General features: G+C 39.9%; 2 protein-coding genes across 4 annotated transcripts in view; one reads left to right on the top strand and one right to left on the bottom strand.

Annotated features, from left to right (window-relative positions):
* LOC124608554 (RNA helicase aquarius) overlaps positions 1 to 23,586 on the bottom strand; it is a 339,510-nt gene that overhangs the window by 215,326 nt on the left and 100,598 nt on the right. The gene's annotated exons all lie outside the window — the stretch shown is intronic.
* Positions 3,004 to 23,586, top strand: part of LOC124608570 (probable G-protein coupled receptor Mth-like 5) — a 36,108-nt gene continuing 15,525 nt past the window's right edge. For all 3 annotated transcript variants that reach the window (XM_047139999.1, XM_047139998.1, XM_047139997.1), the window contains exons 1-4: positions 3,004 to 3,429; positions 13,510 to 13,889; positions 18,231 to 18,385; positions 18,654 to 18,789. In XM_047139999.1, the coding sequence (XP_046995955.1) occupies positions 3,052 to 3,429; positions 13,510 to 13,889; positions 18,231 to 18,385; positions 18,654 to 18,789 (1,049 nt within the window). In that variant the 5' untranslated portion in view covers positions 3,004 to 3,051. The remainder of the gene's footprint in view (positions 3,430 to 13,509; positions 13,890 to 18,230; positions 18,386 to 18,653; positions 18,790 to 23,586) is intronic.

Here is a 23,586-nt window from a genome sequence, read left to right as displayed (position 1 = left end):
CCTTTCCTTCACGTAAAGGCCACAAATTTTTGTCATCAGACTACCAGTTTCGGTCTATTGACCATCTTCAGATCCGCAGCAAAAATGTATTTGCATTTTTCCCACACTTTGCTGCAGATCTGAAGATGGTCATTACAGACCAAAACCAGTAGACTGATGACAAAAATTTGTGACCATAGATGTGAGGTAAAGGAAATTTATTTGTATTGAGTTTACATTCATTCCATGGGTGACTAGAGAAGAGCAAGCCTTTGTTTGGCTCATATTTTTTCCGCACTGGACAGATTTGTTTTGTCTGGTGAAACAGCTAGGGCCCTATGGCTACCAAAGTGCAACAGTTTGATTCTCTTCATTAAGCTCATCTGGCATGACATCTCAAGCTCCAATCAGGGGCTCCCCCCTTGTGCAACTCCTTTCAACAGCAATGGCTGCCTGGTATTGTAATCACTATTTGACATCCCCTTGCCCCAAAGAGGACAAGCATACACTCCTTTGCATGGGGAGTTTGCAGCTCTGGCATCAACAGTGCACTGCCTACACTGTCAGGGGGTTATGATTATGCCGGAACCTGTCAACACCCCTCAATGAACTAGCATCTAATTCGACCACCCTCAAAAGAAATGCTTAAGATGAAATTGAAGGCAGTCACCAAAAGAAAGCACTACACCAAAAGAGAGTATTTTCAGTTACTGTTTTTTATATATTTGGTTAAGTTCAAAGACAAGAAAATAAATACAATAAGACAAATGAAATTATACAGTACAAAACTCTTTCTAGCAGGATATGTGGAAAAAACATGTTGCCAGTAATGGTTTACTCGAAAACACAACAGATAATGTGATCAGACTAACTGTTACTAAATTGAAGCTTAGCACTTTCATCCACTAACTCCTTCAATTGCACGATGGGAGAAATGTGCTCCATGGCGAGTGACCTTCCCAACATATCCTGCAAGCACAATGGTAGGTAAAATTTTGGATAGGTGGAGGAGGGGGGAGACAAGATGTCAAACCTGCTTCCAGGAACTGAACGTAAGTTATCCAAGAAAGTATGAGGAAGAAAGTGGAAAAAAATAAAAGCTTATAAAAGTAACCTCAGTCAGTGTTCAAGGGAAAAGCCGGCTTATAACATGGAAGCTGACCTATAGACTAAGAAAGCTGACTGATAGACCAAGTCAGAGAGAAGATGCGTCAGAGACTAGGATTGCAACACAAGAATGGCAATGTAATGGGTCAACATCCTGGTCTCATTATTGTGCATTTATCCACAAAAGTGAGCCCTTGTAGAGAGGACAGCTGGGGGGTTAGTCTTATGGTGCATATTAAGGTATTAGTATCACAAGGGGTCTCCATGCTCACAAGAAGAGCTGTGAGCCAAAGCAGTTTAAGTACTGCAGAAACACTAAAACCTTGGGTTAACCAAACCATATAGTAATCCTTAACATAACTGGTAGTATCAATGAAGCATACCAGCTGTAGGGGCAAAGAAGAAAGTTTAGGGTCTGAAATAACAACAAGGTGCTTGCAGTTGGAATTTATGCTCAGGACAATAAAGGATGGGACAGGACATCAACCGCAACAACAGTCCTTATGAAGATACTATCACAGCAATTTTTTGAGAGTGATTTGGTGAGACTCTAACAAAGAGTAGTGAGGCAGTGGATGGATGGCTGGGTAATGATTTATAATACAAGTGGGATCAAGGACAATTAAACTGATGTTGAAAAGCTTTCAGACTTCGAGCTAGGTAGCACTGTCAAAAAACTGAACTTTTGACATTAATTATTCTCTTAAGCTCCCACCTATTTATAAGTGAAGAGTGGCCCAGTGTTTACCAACATAGCCACCTGCCTCAAAACCTGAGAGCTTAGTGTTTACCAACACTGTCACTTGTTTCAAAACTTGAGAACTTTCATCAGAAGTAAAATCAAGAAAGGATATTTTCATACACATTAATCTGAAATGTGTCATAAGTAAATAGAGGGAAGTCTGAAGTAAGACAGCATGATACTACATTTATAGAAAGTCACAGGGAAAGAACCATGTAGTTCAACCTGGTAAAACAAACTCACTACCAGCATGCAAAGGAAACACAAAAATTACATACTATCAATCTACACACATAATCAAAGAGAAAATAACAACGTTAATAAAGGATGCACAGCAGGATTAATATGTAAAACTCTAACTCTAAACATTCAAAAGCAAGAATAAAGAGAGGGGAGGAAATAAAAGTTCGAAATGTCACTAAGAATATGAAAAAAATATTTTAATGTTAAAAGAATAGTATGTGCATGGGTCTTGCAGTGTTTAGAGGGCCACTAGTGCAACTCTTTGGGGCTGGAAAGCTGCATTTCCCTATTTGAGAACAAGACCAGGGTGTAAGATTTTTTTGGATTATGGGACACTACTTGTAAATCATATAATTTGTAGGACTACTGATTAATCATATTAACTGTGAATACTAACACAGAAAAGGTATTGAATCCACAGCAGTTTAAAGAACGATTCCGAAAAGAAAATCGTTGTGATTAAAATTGAAAACTGATCAGTATATATTAAATGGAATATATGTTGGAATCTTTTTGTTTTTGCTTTTCGTTAAATTTTCGCGTCTAACAATTTTCATCATTTTATAGCCAAGTGAAGGGGCATTTTAGGTGTTCTAAAAAAAAGGGGGGGGGGGAGAGAAGATTACTGACATTTCACGTGCAAATTCAATGCACGTGCTGAGAAACTCATTCACGAAATTCTACGGTTTGGCGAATGATGAAAACAATTTATAACTCTAGAAATCTTGGTGAATATGGTAATAATTTATTGAAAACAATTTAGAAAATATGAGGTTTCTTCGAGATTCGCGAGAAAACTGCTTTATGGTGATTCTGCTTTTTGTACGACGCGCCCTTTTACCTGAGCAGGTGACATTTCTTTCTAGTTCCCACAATTGCCGACGTAAGGGGGTTGTCTGCTGGGTAGTCCGAGAGATGGCAGCAGCAGTTGGCGACAGCAGAACGTTTAATGCCAGTTGTTAGGGAAGCTAGTTACCGCCATGCCACTCTTAATAATTTTGCTCCTGACAGCGTTGGCGACGCTAACCGGAAATGGGAACGCAACAGCTACCGACAATATCCACAAGCAAAATCTGCTACGTTGCTGCTATACAGAATCTTATCGCTGCAAGGACAACGCTACTTGGACACCTCCTCAGGGATTTTCGCTCATCGACGGCGTCCCACAGTGTGGCCCACGCTCCCTATGGCCAGTCTTCCACCAGCCGAAATCTCTGGACAGGTTGTATCTTCTGCCGCAGGGCATCCTACGACATATAGCCCTAAATCACGCCGAGCAACAGGTCGATCTAGAGGAAAATGAATATGCTGGCGCCCTCTATGTGGATTACAAGCCTGGACAATTCTGTCTAGACAGGGTGAGTACAGGAATAATGTGTCATACCTAGTTGACTCAGAAAGCCCACCGTGACATCATATGCACGCCAAGCAGGCGTTGCTATGACGACCGGAGTCTTCCGAAATGCGGAACAAAACGCTAAAATTATCTTCGAAAGGAAGAGGTGTCACGCTTCTTTTTACTACAATGATTATAACGCGTAAGAAATCTGGCGTTGCGACGACATAAACAAACAAGTGCGACACAAAAAACAGTTAATTGTTTTGCAATGCAAGGCACAATTGTTACCACGAAGCAATATTGTTACGTTTATAGAGCTACGGTCAAACTAGACAGAAGTTTTGGCAGAAATTCGTTTCTTGAAAACAATTCGAACTAATTCTAGAGTAAATTAACGAGGCTTCCTGACAAGTAATTTAAGGACGACGATAATTTGTGGAGCCGGGCTAGGAGTCTAAGCCCGCATGTAATCCAATATGCTCGAATGCTGTGTTGTTCGCGGACGCATTTCCTGTGAACTCGCTGTGTAGCACAACAGTAGAAATTTCTAGAGGTTATTTTAGCTACAGGCAAATCAGAAACAAAAAATATATATGCCTAACGCTCCCGTGATGATAGTGCGTAAGAAATCCAGCGTTACGATAACTTCGTAATGAAGTGCATGTCTACCGAGTCAACTTCGTATTTAAAACTCTGCATTGTTTATGCAAATATGTCTATTGTTTTGAGCGCAATATGAAATGCGATCAATCGCATATCGACAATGAACCACTGTAGCTTTGTTTACGTAGCAAGCAATTGTATAATACCATCTTTAATGTCAGTTTACTTACAACTTTTTTCGGAAAAGCTAGGAAGCTTTGAAATACATCAAAAAACAAAAATTAAATTGTAGCATGAAACATTTATTTCAGTGCCGTTCGTGATTTTTTCTGTTGAATGCCTGATCTACAAACAAACAAAAAATTTTTATACTTTAATTTATTGAAACACTTTTAAACTTTACTGCTATTGCATGTAGGGCCTAAGAATGATTGAAATGCGGTAGAAGTTACACAGTAAAAGAAGTGCTGCATTATGGGCATTTGTTTTAGGCAGGAAATACAACATTCAGGCACAAAACTATCCGCCATGTAATTCGTAAAGTCCTTTTTAATAAGAATTGGAGTGATATTTTCCCTCAAATTCTCTTTATTCTATGTTCCTTAATTTCAATGTGATGTAGTATCTTACGAAATTTCTTCCCATAGTGGGAAAAAATCATTCAATAAGTTTCTCACATAAAATACAAATCTTTACTTCCAATCTATGCAGACAAACCATAAGGAACTGATGTGCCTTAGAACTATTTATTCCTCTGAAGTTTTTCATGTATCTCATTTTCAAGGCCAGTATTCAGGGATATGAAAAAGTTTTGCATTAACAAAAAGAAGATTATTAGAAGTTGCTTTAATAATTATCTTTTTCTGAATCATTATTAATGATTTGTGCTTAGTCTAACTACACCCAACATTTGTAGGAAATCCAGTTAAAAAGGTGCTAGTCACATTAAAGAGCTATTGATCCCTTACGTCTTATTACATACTATCTCAGTGTTTACATGAACATGTTCTTTAACATAGAATGAAGTGACTGATTTCAGAAGAACCATAAAAGTGCCTCATTATGATATGGAAATGGAAAAGGGAGAAGTAAGTTGGGAAAGTATTATTACCATAATATGATGTTCTGAAGAGAGAGAGGAAGTTTGCAAGTAATTTTTTAAGTGAAATAAATAAGTTCTGGTAAATAAGGGCAATGCTTACATTCACAATAAAATGTGATATTGTAATTGTGCCATTTAGGGCACAGCTGATTCTGATTGCTTTGCGTGCCCACAGTTATGGATCAGATTTAAAAATAGGATTACATCACCAAGAACTTTACAGGACAACTGATGAGTCACTATGTCTCATATTCAAATGAGTATAGCTGTATGTAGAAGTTGGTTTGAGTTTTTAATATATTTAGCTTCTTAGAATTTTCCTGCTGCTCTTTTTTCTTTCTTTACAATCATTTGTGACTTTCTAAAATGGCTGTAATTTCAGCAGGAGCATTAGATTACTTTATTCTTCAGCACTGAAGAATTCATAACCATAGGTTTCTCAGGATTCAGTTTTCTGTAGAACACATGCTTTAGATTCTTACATCAATCGAAGAGGGCACCTAGTAGTTACTGAAGGTTCTTTCTGGCAGCTCCTCCTATTAATGGGCTTATCTTACAAAAACTTTAGCACCAGTTGAGCAATAGTCATCTGTGACAAAGAGCCAGTTAGGAAGGAGTGTTTGCTTTTGTCAACAGTGTTTCATATGTTCAGCAGTTTTTGTTTCAACTATTCTTTGTCTTGAAAATACATCTCTTTTAGGCCTCTTTTTGTTCTAGGGAACAGAGAAAAGTCACATGGGAGCTAGGATAGGTCGGGTGCAAAACAATTGCCATTCTGTTTTTGGTCACAAACTGCCTGACACTCAAATGTTACATGACCAGGAGTGTTGTGGTGGATGTGTTCATCTTTTGATTGTCACAATACAGCTAGTTTGCCCATAGTGATTCATGCACTTGTTTTTTCACTTGAAGGTGGTTAATTGCATCCCCTTGGGGAACTATTTCCTGGTGTGTTATCCTCTCCAAATCAAAAAACAAACCAAGCAAGAGCCCTTTTCACACTGGATCCCACTTTTGTGTTGGCTGAGGTTATGTTTTGTTTTCATTGGCTGAGGTTATGAAGCATGCTGCCACTGACCGGGCTATTGCTTGGTTACTGGGCCAGGCCTGTACAATGATGATAGCACGTTGTGTACCATACACACAAGTGCAAAATTGTTAAACTTTTCGAATAGCATTTCTGGAAATAAGCACCTCAATCTAAATGATGCTTTAACATGGATAACAGTAGTTTAGGTGATTCAGAATAGTGTATTATGGAGACAACTAGCAGGGAAACCCTTATTCTACATCTGCATCTATATTGTGTCTTACTTTTCTGTTCTCTTTTGTATTACAAAAATTAAGTCCATTTTACGAAGTCTGAATTTTTTACTTACAATATAACAGCCTATAACACATTTCAACAGCTCTCCAACATCAAAGTATCAATGAACCTGTGGCAATTCATTACTCACTGTGTTACATTTTTATCAAAGTCAGCTACTACTTTCATCTTGGTTCTGAAGAGTATCCTGTTTTATAATATCACATGCATACTCATTATGTGACTGGTTAAAACTGTATACCAGACATGATTTGAGAGTACAGTAATTTTCCTGTTGAAACATCCCAACCCCCCCAGCAGTTTCAGGACCAATCTCACAGCTACAACCCATCATTACTTCTTGTGTTTCTTTATCAAGTGGTGCAAAGGCAGAGGATTTGCTAAAAGTAATTATGTTAATCCTAGTAACTGTTCTGTACTGAGGTTAAGTTATTCACTCCGCTGTACCATTCATCACAAAGGAGCAACTTCTCAAGTTTAGCAAGGGAGCCTATATGGGGTTTAAATGGTTAGGAATGAAACAATAGTAAGGTGAAAAAGTTAATTTTTGAAGCATTTTCATACAGTTTAACTGAAAATATGCTGCCTGCTACGGGCAAGTGTTCAAATAACTCATATGGTGCACAGTTTTAACTGTCACTCATATGCATATACAGAGTCACCCATATGCATATAACAGAGCTGTTCATCTATAACTTCCCTTTCTATACAGTTGCCAATGTAAATACTCTCCCTAATAATAAATGACAGCTAAATGGAGCATGGAAAAACTTAACTACACCTGAGAAATGTAACAGACAAAACTGAGCATTTATGAAGAAAGACCATAGCACACACACAAATCTGTTAATTATATTATCACCAAACGAGTAACGAAGAATAAATATCAAATCCAAACAAGATAATCAGAATCAAAATGTAAAAATATGTCCAGCATAACATAAAACAAGAAATGCAAAACAATAGCTATTAATAAGAAGAAACTGCCAGTTCAAAAATATATTCTTACTACAGACTTTCTTCAATGCTTAAAAAATGAAAGGAGTAAAGGTACCTCTACTCATAGTATCCAGACATCCCCAAAAATATATGTTTCTCATATTAGGTGCACTGTGCTGCCACCTACTGCAAGGCACTCCATATCAGCGACCTCAGTAGTCATTAGAAATTGTGAGAGAGCAGAGTGGGGCGCTCCGCGGAACTCACGGGCTTTGAACATGGTCAGGTGATTGGATATCACTTGTCACTTGTGTCATATGTCTGTACACGAGATTTCCACTCTCCTAAACATCCCTAGATCCACTGTTTCCGATGTGATAGTGAAGTGGAAATGTGAAGGGACACATACAGCACAAAAGTATACAGGCCAATCTCGTCTGTTGACTGACGGAGACTGCTGACAGTTGGAGAGGGTCGTAATGTGTAATAGGCAGACCTCTGTCCAGACCATCACACAGGAATTCCAAATTGCATCAGGATCCACTGCACGTACTATGACAGGTGGGAGGTGAGAAAACTTGGATTCCAAGGTCGAGCGGCTGCTCATATGCCACACATCACGCAGCTAAATGCCAAATGACACCTCACTTGGTGTAAGGAGTGTAAACACTGGACGACTGAACAGTGGAAAAACGTGTGGAGTGACAAATCATGACACACAATGTGGCGATCTGATAGCAGGGTGTGGGTGTGGCAAATGCCGAATTGGACAGTCAGCTAGAGCATTGGTTCCCTGTTTGAAACCCTCTGTAATGCATGTCCAAGAACTGAAATGGTCCTTAAGCATTCAGACAATGTTCTTTCTCCAGACTCTCTCTCTCTCTCTCTCTCTCTCTCTCTCTCTCTCTCTCTCTCTCTCACGCACACACACAATTTATTCCACCCAGGACCTTCCACACTGAATTTTCTCACAATGTTTAAAGAATTATTTTTTGTGTTTTTGATGAATAAATCCACAAAAAAATACACTGTTAAGCCAAAACATTGTGACCTCTGCCCATCGCAATGTTAGATGCCTGGTGGTGGTGTAACAAAAGTATGTAGGCTAAGTGGAACAGACACGGACGAGAGCCCACCCTCGTGAATAAATGGGCTGAGACCACACTGCCAAGCTCTCCGAGACTACAGATGTGTGTGCAAGTTGCGTTTGTGTGTGTGTGTGTGTGTGTGTGTGTGTGTGTCTGTGTCTGTGTGTGTGTGTGTACTGCTGACAGAGGCCTTAATGGCCGAAAGCTTTAATTGTGTGAATATTTTTATTGTGCCTATCGTAACTCAGCATCTCCACCTTCACTGGTATTATTACATTCCATCCTGGCTTTTCCATTGTTTGATACATAATGTGTTACAAGTACATATATGGACACATATTTCCAAGTTGCAAAAACGTAAGTCACATTTTGAGGAAATTGTCAGTAGTCCTTTGTTTTAAAATAGAATCTCAATTTTTTGGAGCAATGCCACACCATCTTCTAAGGAAGCATGGTGTCAGTTGGAGTAGATTCTGCATCCTTCTCAATATAATGCAATGTGACATCTAGCACTGCCAAACCCTCAGTGTGAGTGATCACAGGGTACAGTTTCTTCAGGCAGTTCCTCTCATCACTGTCCTCTGCAGGTTCACTAATAATTTCAACATTCGCAAGATCGATTCACTTCAAACTGTTTATCAATTCTGAAACATCACTTGCATTCACAATTGCTCCTCCAGCAAGCTTTTTCATCAGTTTTGCCAATGGCAGGTCATCTTTGTGTCTGTGTATACTATAGGTGTCTGTTTCATTCCAGATCACTGTAAAATCTGGTCCCAAGACTTTTAGTGTCTCCACCTTAGTTCAGATCATGAACCGATTATCCAGTAAACTACATCCATTCCCATAGGGCTTTTTATATATTAAAAAAAGAGAGAGAGAGAGAGAAATTCTTTGATCGAAACTTCCTGGCAGATTAAAACTGTGTGCCCGACCGAGACTCAAACTTGGGACCTTTGCCTTTCACGGGCAAGTGCTCTACCATCTGAGCTACTGAAGCACGACTCACGCCCGGTACTCACAGCTTTACTTCTGCCAGCATCTCGTCTCCTACCTTCCAAACTTTACAGAAGCTCTCCTGCAAGCCTTGCAGAACTAGCACTCCTGAAAGAAAGGAGTAGCTGAGATGGTAGGGCACTTGCCCACGAAAGGCAAAGGTTCCAAGTTCGAGTCTCAGTCGGGCACACAGTTTTAATCTGCCAGGAAGTTTCATATCAGCGCACACTCCGCTGTAGAGTGAAAATCTCATTCTGGAAACATCCCCCAGGCTGTGGCTAAGCCATGTCTCCGCAGCATCCTTTCTTTCAGGAGTGCTAGTTCTGCAAGGCTCGTGGGAGAGCTTCTGTAAAGTTTGGAAGGTAGGAGACGAGATGCTGGCAGAAGTAAAGCTGTGAGTACCGGGCGTGAGTCGTGCTTCGGTAGCTCAGATGGTAGAGCACTTGCCCGCGAAAGGCAAAGGTCCCGAGTTCGAGTCTCGGTCGGGCACACAGTTTTAATCTGCCAGGAAGTTTCATATCAGCGCACACTCCGCTGCAGAGTGAAAATCTCATTCTGGAAATTCTTTGATTATTGTTTCACCTTCTGTTATTAGTAGAAATGTCTGAAGCAAATGACGACAATATCTTTTTTTCAAGCATTGTAACATGTCTTGGTCCATAGGCTGTATTAAACTTGTCACATTAGAGGGTGAAAACATTGCACAAATACCATGATACTGTAATTCTTCCTCATCAGGGTGTGAATTAGCATTGTCAGACATTAAGATTGCTTTGGAAGGCAAGCCGTTTTCTTTAGGTATCTTTTGGTATCTGGAACAAAATCATCGGTAAACCACTTTTTAAAAATATTTTTGTCCATCCAAGCAGAGATTTTGGTAGACAGTAACAGGCAGTGCAGAGGCAGTGATATTTTTTTCTGTTCTAGGTTCAGAAGGCCTATTACCTATGACCTCCACTTACATTCGATGCAGCAAGAACTGTTAACCTCTCTCCACATTTTTTTGTAGCCTAGGCCACCTTTTCTTCTTTTGAGGTTAGAGTTTTAGATGGAAGCATTTCATAATTTAGCCCTGTTTTATCACAGTTATACAATTGATCAGGAGTAAGATTTTCTTCTTGTATAATTCTTCTTAACTTCTCACAACATTGTGTAACAGTTTAAGAAAAGCTGCAGAAAGTTTCTCAGAACAAATTTCAAGCTGTCTTATACCGTATCTCTTCTTCCATCTATCCAACCATCCTTAACTTGAATAAAATCATCCTCATCTCCCCTTAAATCATTTCTAGAAAGATACAGCTTTTTATTGCAGAATATGCCTTTAATTGGATTTCCTTTTTGCCATTTTTGAGTAAACCAAATGAGTTATGCTTCACTTGTTTTTTCATATTCAGATTTCTTTCACTTGGTTTTTCATACTCAGATTTCTTCATTGACTTCCATTCAAGTGGCGAAATGGAACACTTGTTTGATGAAAACTTCTCAATTTTGTCTGTTTCTATGCCAATCTCCAATTGTCACTTCACCGTCTCCATAACCAAAAGCAAGTTTTTTTAATGTTTCTCCTTTGTCTAGTCTTTTAAAAGCATCCAGTTTCACATTCAACAGCAGATATTTTCTCTTACTACTACCACTCAATGTATGAATTCAAACAATAAGAAACACAGTTATATATGTACAGTATATTGCGTGTACATACGACACTTTAAAATTAACATGACAGGTGGGCTCACTACAGTATACATGCACAAACAACAATGGGCAGTCAATGTTGTAAAATGTGTACTATACTGTTACTTAGGCACACTGTATTTTAATGACCACTGCTGCTAAGTAGGCACAACAATAGGGGTAACAATAAAGATGTACAACTGGTGGTACTGAGCGACAAGAGGTACACTCCTGAGTTGTTTTTTGCAGGGAACAGCAGTACCACGACTGGATATGATGGGCCAGGAAATCTGCTTTTGTACTAGGCTGGTGGGTAATTACGACCAGTGATGGCTGAGGTGAGAATGGTGGTGGTGTACTGCTCTAAAGACTGCATCTGAACAAATACACTTTTCTCAAATGCCATGCATATATGGGAGGGAACATTTGACATAGAAAGGATGGCAACCATCATAGTGTAAGTACCATTGCTTGTTAGTAGGTTTGATATGGACAGAAATGTGTAGTTGACCCTCAGTGATGATGAGGTCAACATCAAGGAAAGTGGCATGGGGTTTGAAACACAACCATGTGAAGTTCACTTGGGAAAATCAGTTTAGATACTCCAAAAATTTTAACATGTCAGCCTCCCCCTAAGTCCATATGGCAAATATGTCATCAATGTATCTAAACCAAATCAGAGGCTGAAGGCTACTGGATCCCAGGAAAGCCCCCTCTAAAGCGACCCATGAAAAGGTTGATGTAGGAAGGAGCCACCGTAGTTCCCATGGCCTTGCCCCTGATCTGTCCATATGTTTACCCCTCACAGTTAAAGTAGTTGTTCTTAGTACAATGTTGATTAGGAAGAGGACATCACAGCTTTGGAATCAGGTGGGCACTGGTTGAGGCAATATTCACCAGCAGACAGACCACATATATGGGCAATACTGATATAGATGGAAAAATTTTGAGATTGGTGGCAAGTTCCTATGGGACCAAACTGCTGAGGTCATTGGTCCTGATATAGAGGGAGGAGGAGTGAATGGTGTCAAGCACGGTGTGTGGTTGGAGTGGGACGAGCACAGATTTCTGACAATCTGGGAAATAGTTGGTGTCTTTCATGTAAGAGGGGTGTTTTTGTACTACAGATTGAAGTGCTTTGAAGTCATCAGCTATGGGGTGCTCAGGGTGATTAGATTTTTGGATCTTAGGAAGAAGGTAAAAGTTGGAGGTTTGTGGTTTTGGTGGGATAAGAAGTTCTGTGGATTGAGGTGTTAGTCACTGCAAAGGACTTGAGGTTTCAAGGAAGGACTTTAGGTCAGTTTGTATCACAGGTGGCATCTTGATGGCAGATGCTGTATGTAGAAGTGTCAGAAAGCCAGCATGGAGCCTCACTTACGTATTTCCCATCAGTCAAATAAGTTTTTATGTATGTATACCATGGACAGAACAATATGACTAGTATGTGTACAGAACAGGAAATATGCATTTTAATAGAGCTAACTTATTAATTTTACACCTGTCCATTCTGTAAACAAACTGTGTCATATGTAAGCCTGATACAGCTGATGACTGCCATTGGAGACCACTGCAGTCATGAATCACCAAGGTACATAGGCAAATCAATTTAACCAGCACATCCAATGCAGCACAGGAGCTTTCTCATACAGCAGTTGGTTTAAGTATGTCCCGTTAAGGACGGCTTAAAGGTAGCCTCACCAATAGCTGTGAACTGCCAATGAAGCATGCTGTGGTCACATATACAATTTTGAGGCGCACATACCCTATGCACAAGCCACATCATTCTGAGCATTCAGATCAAGTCATTGCATTGAGATCAAGTCACATTGAATGTCACGGTTCATGTGACAATGGCTTTTAAGGAGAACAAACCCCTCAAAGGCATTGCAGATGTATTATGTATCGAAAGTATATCAATTCCTCCTAAGACATGTACACACTGCAAAAACAAGACAATCAGTTCTCCTCTTGTAAAACAAATTGTCAGAACAACACTTCATGTACGGTAAAATACACACCCTCAAGAATAGTGAAACAATGCTTATGAGTGTCTTTCTTCAGATAGCCAGAAAAGTGATGACTCACTTAACAAAAGATACATGCTAAAGGGCAGATGCCGAAGTGCTCCTCAGGTCAATTTGTTGAGTGCTTTCAAAGAGTAAACAGTTTGCTGCAGTTTAAATGCGTGTTCATAACGTAGTGTATTATTTGCGATCTATAAGAATTTCTCGAAAAAGGGTTTACTAGTATGAAATACTCCATATTAATTTACTTTGACTTTATTTAGCACTTTTTGTAAACATGTGTATGTGGTGACCTATTACCATAAGGTAGACAACAATTTAATATAAAAATTTCATTCCTACTTTACAGGTGATAAATGAGGAAAAACGTCTACAAGTAAATTATGCTGTAATATGTGCACCCGATGTGAAAGGATCTCAAATAAATGGGACAACTCATCTGTGGAGACACATTTTGGATCCTGCCGGTCATGCCCTTAATATTGCTTGTCTCTTAAGTGTTGCTGTCATCTACTTTGTGATTCCTGCACTGCGTGATCTTGTAGGAAATATACTGACAACAATGGCAATGTGCATGTTAGCCTCACAGGCTGCAGAGCTTGTGGCATCAGTAACCCGATTTTCAGCACATGTTTCATTAGTTGCAGCAGATATTGTGGCATATGCTGCTCTCATGGCTGCTGCCTTTTGGCTCAATACAATGGGGTATTACATCTGGAGAACTTTCAGGTGAGACCACAACAGAAAACTTTTACTTGTACCTGCGTGTTCAATTATTTCTTCCCATAAATTACATGATATATATAAGACTAATGTCACAAAAATGAGGATTTGAAGTCTGAAGTTGTCAACACTGTTCTGTTTTGTGGTAATTAATGCTGGTCTAAGGGTGAGATGCAAAGTGACATCCCTGCCAACTAGAGAAGAGAGGTTGTACATTGGGGTCGAAAGAGACCAAGACAATATTCTATTACAAATATACTCTTCAATGGTATCACTGCATACTCCCTACCCCCATACATCAATAAAGAAGTATGAGCCCAGGTTCAGGTAGTGGGTATAAGGGAGATGTTTAAATTATATTAAGGAACTGATTAGTTAAAACTCTTCTAAAACATTTCTGATTTTTCTATTACTTCACCTTTCAGTAATCTTCATGTCTTTATCAATGAAGGAAAACAAAAGAATTGAACATGGCCTAGGATGAGGAGGGGCAAAGGGATAAAATAGCTCTCAAACCTGTTTCCCCACCACCTCATTCATACAGTCCTCCTTGCATGGTGGATATCTTTGCCTCTAGTTCTCCAGTCCACTTACCATAAAAATTATTACTGTTGGCTCAAACTCTTCCTCCACAAGCACTTCAAACTATCCCTACTCCACAGTAACTGCTCCACTACACTACTGTCCCACTAAAATATCCTTTCTCCTCTTAGCACATATGCTTCTAAACTGCATGTACTCTCTTGCAATATCGTTTTGTTGACAAATTCATTTGCCCACAACTAAAACTAACACTGTACCTCACCTTACTCAGTTCCAACTTCATCTGACACTTCCACATATAACATACATGTTAGAGTAATCCCAGGAACATACATTTGCAATGATCTGAAAAATCCAAAATCTTAAGTCCATCCTGAAAGGTTTCATCTGACTCCATCATCCACCTCATTCCCATGATCTATTAATATACGAGGTGCAACAATAAAGTAACGAGACTGATGTGAAAAAAAACTGTTGCTTACCGTTTTAGTCAAGTTTAGTGTTGTCTCCTTCAAAGTAGCTCCCTTCAGATTGCGCACACTTTTTCCAGCACTTCTGCCATTGATGGCAACATTTCTGAAACTCATCTTCTGTAATATCCTCCAAGACCCTCGTCACAGCTTTTTCAACATCTTGTGTTGTTTGAAAATGGTGTCCCTTAACCGCCGTTTTGACTTTTGGAAATAGAAAAAAGTCGCACAGGGCGATATCTGGTGAATAAAGTGGCTGTGGTAGTACTGAAATTTGTTTTGAGGTTAAAAATTGCTGTACTGACATTATCATGATGCAGAATCTAATTATCAGCAATGTTGGCATGGACACAAAGAACTCTTTTACGAAGTCTTTCTAAAATTTCTTTGTAGTAATATTGTTTAACTGTTTGTCCAGGAGGCACTCACTCTTTATGAATCAAAGAAGCACACAAGTATGCATTTCACTTTGTACTTTGACAAGCGAGCTTTTTTGGTCTGGGTGATCCCTTTGAGCACCATTGCGAACTCTGGCGTTTTGTCTCTGGATTGAAAGAAAAAAAAAAAAAAAAAAAAAAAACACACACACACACACACACACACATTTTTCTGTGTTTCTTCCTGTGGTGGTGTGAGATTTTTGGGGACCATTTTTGCACAAATCTTTCTTGTACCAAGATCTTCAGTTATTATTAGACAAACCGTTTCTTGATTGATGTTCAGTTCTTCTGCAATCATTTTCATGAATAACCTTCAGTCAGATCGTACAAGTTCACACACCTTGGCCAAGTTGACATCCGTCTGTGAGGTTGATGGTCGTCCACTGCAGTCTTCATCTTCAACATACATTGTCCTTCACTAAACATTTTATGCCAACAAAAAACTTGAGCTCTTGACATAACCACCTCTCCAAAAGCCTTCTGAAGCTTACCATAAGTTGTCGTCATGTTTTCACCCAATGTAACGCAAAAAGAAATGGCATACCGTTGCACAATATTATGCAATTCTATTTCCGTGACGAGAAACACAAACACGTTTTAACTTATTACAGCACAACTCACAACTGAGCAGTTGCATCGATGTGCCACTTGGACCAGAAGCAGCTTATAGGCCAAGGTCAAAGATATTGTGCCTACGCAGGCCTGAACGGTTGCCACATCTTGCAAAGAAAATCAGTCTCATTACCTTATTGTTGCACCTCATATGTCACCCCACCATAGCAACTATGTTTCCTGCTGCATTATGTTTGGTTTGGTGGGTCAGTCAGCCAATTACCCACGGCCAAATTTTTCACACTGAAAGACACTAGCCATTCCTTCCAGCATCTCTCTTCTATACTCATGCCTTTTGCAGCTGGTTTTATTTTTGACACTGTCAACACCTCTATAAAAACAAACATTCCCTTGCCCCAGCATCCCTATGCCAAGACACCTATTCACTGAGAATCTACATGAGATGAGAATGGAAGCTTTCAGAATGTGGTACCATGAAATAATGCTGCAGATTAGCTGGGTAGACCAAATAAACTGACATGGAGGTACTGAATTGAATTGGTAAAAAAAGAAAATTTATCTCACAACTTGGCTTAAAAGAAGAGACTGATCGATAGGACAATATTCTGTGGCGCAAGGACTCAGTGCAGTACTGGAGGGAAGTGAAAGAGTGAAAGAGAAGGGAGGGGAGAGGGGGGGGGGGGTAGGAGGAGGCAAAGGTTTAAATGCCACAAATAGGTTCAAATAGATGTAGGTTGCAGTAGTTTTGCAGATGAAGAGGCTTGCACTGGGTAAACCTGCATGGAGAGTTGAATCAAACCAGTCTTCAGACATGACCACAACAACACGTCAATCCAGTTTTCTTAGTCATCCTATGTTCTTTAACCCACATTCCCTATGCTGAATTTCACTCACATCTGTGATGAATAAAAGATCCTCTGTCAACATCACACCTACCTACCACAAGCACTACCCTGTCTTAACAGCTTCACTTCCCTGAAACTGGATCTCCATTTGTTCCTATCCTACAGTCTCTTTGCACTTCCCAATCCTCTGTCCTTGCATCTCCAGCTTTTTCCCGCTTCCTTCTTTTCTCATTTCCTAATTGCACTCAGACCTTCCAAATTTTTCCCATGCAATTTTGAACAATGACAACAAATAAGATACAATGAACTTACTTCATAAAATGCATGGTGTCACTGTTAGATTCCAGCATATTTTACAATACCTTGCAGTGGATGTCATGCTTGGACTCCCTGTCCTCCTTTCCTCCGGTCCTCTTCCCCACGACAGTAGTAGCACTCATCTACATCTACATCCGTACTCCGCAAGCCACCTGACGGTGTGTGGCGGAGCTTACCTAGAGTACCTCTATCGGTTCTCCCTTCTATTCCAGTCTCGTATTGTTCGTGGAAAGAAGGATTGTCAGTATGCCTCTGTGTGGGCTCTAATGTCTCTGATTTTATCCTCATGGTCTCTTCACGAGCTATACGTACGAGGAAGCAATATACTGCTTGACTCCTCGATGAAGGTATGTTCTCGAAACATCAACAAAAGCCTGTGCCGAGCTACTGAGAGTGGGCGAACAAGCGTTAAATCACTCCTAATGCGTACTCCGAGATAATTTATGGAATTAACTGCTTGCAGTTGCTGACCTGCTATATTGTAGCTAAATGACAAGGGATCTTTCTTTCTATGTATTCACAGCACATTACACTTGTCTACATTGAGATTCAATGTTAGACCTTATGTGTTGTTTTTGCCCCAACTGTTCAGAATTTCTTTGTGTTTTGCTTTTTCTTACAAAGCTTTCTTCTGTTATGAAGACCATATCTTCATTTTGCTACCTATCTGTCTACTGCTTTACCTGGATCCATCTTTCTTCACCCAGTTTCCACTAAACTGGAACTGCCTCCTTATATCAGAGTTGCTACCCTCCATTTAAAATTTTATACAAATTCTGCAGTCAAACACATCCTGCAACCTCTTCACTTTATGCTACAGTGCATAACAACAGCATAAGCAATGTATGTTCAGGGCTGCATGTTTCAATTTCCAGAACTCAGCACTATGTTATTTTAATTGTTTTGTACTTGTGTTATCGTATTGTACTTGTAAGTGTTATCGTATTACTTTGGCTTCCAAGATTATATACTGAAACTTTTCCTCAATGCTCAATTGTAAGACGTCAATAAACAGATATTGACTTAACTCCATAAACAGTGTGGACATAAAATATGAATTTTCTCAACAGATCAAATCAAGTTATTTATTTTCTATAAATTGAAACTAGCCCATATGAGACTTCTGGTCAACATATCTGATTTTCTTCTACTCCTTAGGTCACGGAATGTGTTCTTGCGTGTGACAGATGGGAGAAAATATTGCTACTATTCCACTTATTCTTGGTGTTGCACAGCTGTAATGACTGCAGTAGCAGTATTTGCACATTACATTCTGGAATCTGGACAAAGAAAACCGACTGACAGTTCTATAGGTGAGTACCGTGACTTTCAAGCAGTTTTTATTGCCATTCCATTAGTATTTCATGACACAGTGAGATGGAATGCTTTACAAATATACACCCAATTCAAATGGATAAGCGGCAGTTACCAGACGAAAGTAACTACCAGTTATTTCATACTAAGCACATAGCTTTAAGTAGGTGATATCACTTGGCCCATCTGCTGCAAATGCATACCATTATACTCAAATTGTTATCCAGATTTTATTGTACATCACTCGTGCTTGCTTTATTTTTACAGGATGGCTCGGTGTGTCTGTAATTTTCACAGCAGTTGGATTCACCATCCTAGTGAACATTTACTTCTATGTAACAACAGGTCATGCAATTAGCAGGATGTCAACGTATGGAAGAATACATCATAAAATGAAATATAGGTAATGAATTATTTTCACATATCACATTTAACTGTTTTCTGTTTCCTTAAATACTGTTGCTAAATTTCCAGTGAACAGACAGAATATGATAAAATGTGACAGCATGCTTACCAGCATGTTCCAAAATGCTGTGAAAAGAAATGAGATTTATCAGTGCTCATACCTAAGGTTCTATTGGTGATAAAAACTTTTTTGGACAGCTCTTGGGCTAGGAAACATTTGTATAACCAACAGAAGGATTTGTGTTAGTGTCACTATCCTACAGTACTCAGTCAAAGTATGAATATTACACATTTCCTCCTGCTTAGGCCATTGGAGCAAACCAGATGATTCTTTTTGCATTTGATTTGGTCTACAGTGTGCTTGATGGGACTTACGGAGGCACCATTAGTTCACTATTATTTTGCTGTCATCAGCAGACCAAAACCCAGCTGAGGATTCCAAGATGGCTCTCACAGCAGAGTGCATAAATTCTTACAATATATTCCTAATATACTGATCTCTAACAACCTTGAAAATTTTCTTGGTATCTCTACCCCTTTCCCAGATTCATTCTGTAAACTAAACCTGCATCATTCTTCACAATAACAGAATGTGTGAAAGCCCTGTTAATATGACTGGCAGATGTGTCAGTTATTAGAGATAAATGTTGGTGGTTTGGAAAATATAACCTGTCCTTAAACTGCTCATGAGGAAGGAAGAACATGGTAGTTATAACCATCATCCAGACTATTGCTTCAAAGTGTCACAGCCTTCATAAAAAGATTACACTTCTTTAACCAATTTGGCATTCGTTACATATTTTTAACATCAGTGATCATCAAGTACGGTCAGCTGCTGGCTGTGATATATATATATATATACCTGTCCTTTTTTCCCCCTAAGGTAAGTCTTTCCGCTCCCGGGATTGGAATGACTCCTTACCCTCTCCCTTAAAACCCACTTCCTTTCGTCTTCCCCTCTCCTTCCCTCTTTCCTGATGAGGCAACAGTGTGTTGCGAAAGCTTGAATTTTGTGTGTATGTTTGTGTGTCTATCGACCTGCCAGCCCTTTTGTTCGGTAAGTCACCTCATCTTTGTTTTTTTTATATATATATATATATATATATATATATAATAGAGGGAAACATTCCACGTGGGAAAAATATATCTAAAAAGAAAGATGATGAAACTTACCAAACAAAAGCGCTGGCAGGTCGATAGACACACAAACAAACACAAACATACACACAAAATTCTAGCTTTCGCAACCAGTGGTTGCCTCGTCAGGAAAGAGGGAAGGAGAAGGAAAGACAAAAGGATATGGGTTTTAAGGGAGAGGGTAAGGAGTCATTCCAATCCCGGGAGCGGAAAGACTTACCTTAGGGGGAAAAAAGGACGGGTATACACTCTCACACACACACACACATATCCATCCACACATATACAGACACAAGCAGACATATTTAAAGACAAAGAGTTTGGGCAGAGATGTCAGTCGAGGCAGAAGTGCAGAGGCAAAGATGTTGTTGAATGACAGGTGAGGTGTGAGTGGCGGCAACTTGAAATTAGCAGAGATTGAGGCCTGGTGGATAACGGGAAGAGAGGATATATTGAAGAGCAAGTTCCCATCTCCGGAGTTCGGATAGGTTGGTGTTAGTGGGAAGTATCCAGATAACCCCGACGGTGTAACACTGTGCCAAGATGTGCTGGCCGTGCACCAAGGCATGTTTAGCCACAAGGTGATCCTCATTACCAACAAACACTGTCTGCCTGTGTCCATTCATGCGAATGGACAGTTTGTTGCTGGTCATTCCCACATAGAATGCGTCACAGTGTACGCAGGTCAGTTGGTAGATCACGTGGGTGCTTTCACACGTGGCTCTGCCTTTGATCGTGTACACCTTCCGGGTTACAGGACTGGAGTAGGTGGTGGTGGGAGGGTGCATGGGACAGGTTTTACACAGGTTTTACACACGCACATATCCATCCACACATACAGATACAAGCCTTGTGTCTGTATGTGTGGATGGATATGTGCGTGTGTGCGAGTGTATACCTGTCCTTTTTTCCCCCTAGGGTAAGTCTTTCCGCTCCCGGGATTGGAATGACTCCTTACCCTCTCCCTTAAAACCCACTTCCTTTCGTCTTCCCCTCTCCTTCCCTCTTTCCTGATGAGGCAACAGTTTGTTGCGAAAGCTTGAATTTTGTGTGTATGTTTGTGTGTCTATCAACCTGCCAGTGCTTTTGTTCGGTAAGTCACCTCATCTAAAGAAACATTCCACATGGGAAAATCAACATGAAATCTCCAAACCACATTCCCTACCCTCTGGCTCCTACCCTTGTAACTGCCCCCGGTGTAAAACCTGTCCCATGCACCCTCCCACCACCACCTACTCCAGTCCTGTAACTCGGAAGGTGTACACGATCAAAGGCAGAGCCACATGTGAAAGCACCCACGTGATTTACCAACCGACCTGCCTACACTGTCATGCATCCTATGTGGGAATGACCAGCAACAAACTGTCTATTCCCATGAAGAGACACAGGCAGACAGTGTTTGTTGGTAATGAGGATCACCCTGTGTCTAAACATGCCTTGGTGCACGGCCAGCACATCTTGGCACAGTGTTACACCGTCTGGGTTATCTGGATACTTCCCACTGACACCAATTTATCAGAACTCCGGAGATGGGAACTTGCCCTTCAATGTATCCTCTCTTCCTGTTACCCACCTGGCCTCAACCTCCGCTAATTTCAAGTTGCCGCCCCTCATACATCACTTGTCACTCAACAACATCTTTGCCTCCATGCTTCTGCCTCGACTGACATCTCTGCTCAAACTCTTTGCCTTTACGTATGTCTGCTTGTGTCTGTGTATGTGCGGATGGATGTGTGTGTGTGTGTGTGTGTGTGTGTGTGTGTGTGTGTGTGTGTGTGTGTGTGCATCCTTTCGTCTTTCCCTCTCCTTCCCTCTTTCCTGATGAGGCAACAGTTTGTTGCGAAAGCTTGAATTTTGTGTGTATGTTTGTGTTTGTTTGTGTATCTGTCGACCTGCCAGCACTTTCATTTGGTAAGTCACATCATCTTTGTTTTTAGAGATATATATATATTGTGTGTGTGTGTGTGTATGTGTTACAGATAACCTGAGACTAACTCTAGATAATATACTCCCCAAATAGCGATGTAACAAGCTCAAACATGCCCAAAATAACAGCAAATTTCGCAGAAATTGTAGACCTTAGAATTATGAAATTACACTTGACTTCATTGAACAGTGCCTTAGGCGAGATAGAAAAAGCCATTCCCCATTTCCACTGTCCAGTTAGGATCTGTTACTCACTGGTTGAGATTTAATATAAGTCGAACATCAAATGTAGTTACATTATTTATGGTATGGCTGTGTACACATATTCACACGTATGCAGGTACTTCAGAAAATATGTTAAACATGTCGTCACATGCTAAGACCATAATGCAGCAAGAGTGGTACACTGTCAGAAGCTGTAAGATGTTCCAGGTTTCATACAGAGAGAATTCCACTGTAGAACAGATCAGAGGTGCACCACTGTGTGTGAGTGATATGGCATGTTACACAGTTGAAATAAGTGAGACAGTACAATTCTTAGGGGCAAAACATCTAGATTGCACACAGATTCACTGTGAAATTCTGATGGTACATGGACCAAATTTTTAGGGGCAAAACATCTAGATTGCACACAGATTCACTGTGAAATTCTGATGGTACATGGACCAAACGCAGCGTCACATCCAGCAAAAGAGATTTCCCAACTATGAGGATGTTCACACACCAGTTCTTGAATGGCTCCACCACTAAGGCACAGATTTCTATCACTGAGGAATTGAACAATTGATAAAATGTTCCAACTGTTGTTTATTGAAACTGTTTAAAAATAATGGAATCTGTGTCACTTTGAAGTGTAGTGCAGCATTCAATAGAAGTTACTTGCTCTGCCACAATAATGTTGAACTTAATATTTGAAGTCCCCTTGTATCCTGAAAAATGGAAATCGTTCTTATTTTTGACTGCCCTACACAAATTAGTTACAAGTTTACCAGGGTTTTTTTTATGACCAAGTGCATTTATTAATGCTAACATCTATAAAATTTATACTGTCAAATCTAGTACTCAAACTGTCCACACACCAGAGGTTTCTTCTTACATTTCTTGCTCAGATCTGCAGAGAATGGAAATGGTAAACAATTATTAAGGACAAATATTCTCAGTCCCCAAATGGGTGACAAGAGTACAAATACTATGTTAAACTGTAAGTCATTCCCACCACATCCCCACACACCTCCCCAAAAAATTTACTGGGTCAGTCAGTTTACAAGTCAGTGGAAGGCCATGGCATACCATCTCCAACAGTATCAGTATAAGGTCTAATAGGGTAGGTTTACTTTTTTTATGCTCTGTATCGAGATTTATGTCAGGAAGACATGCCTTCTTAGATAAAAAATTCCAATAAAATGGTCCGTTTCTAGGTTTAGCAATGAAATCTATCCCTTATTTTGTAAGCTGAACACTCATGGTGGGCCAAAAACTGTGGAATCTAATCCAAATATCTACATTTCATGGGCAATTCGTTTTCAACTCAATCATCAAGGAGATACTATCTCACAAACTGACACTTTCAAGACACTATCTACACCTTACACCTGCTCCTCTTCCACTTTCCACGTAGCATCCCCTGAAATTGTGCAGATGTAGAAGACTGAATTATTTAACCACATATTCAGGTTTCTTATTTGAGAAAATCTGCCACTGGAGTAATAATTTGGAGTAAAACATTCAATGA

Source organism: Schistocerca americana, chromosome 1, assembly GCF_021461395.2.
Source record: "Schistocerca americana isolate TAMUIC-IGC-003095 chromosome 1, iqSchAmer2.1, whole genome shotgun sequence".
Taxonomy (NCBI): Eukaryota; Metazoa; Arthropoda; class Insecta; order Orthoptera; family Acrididae; genus Schistocerca; species Schistocerca americana.
The sequence above is the reverse complement of the archived record's forward strand: the minus strand, read 5'-3'. Positions and strand labels throughout refer to the sequence as shown.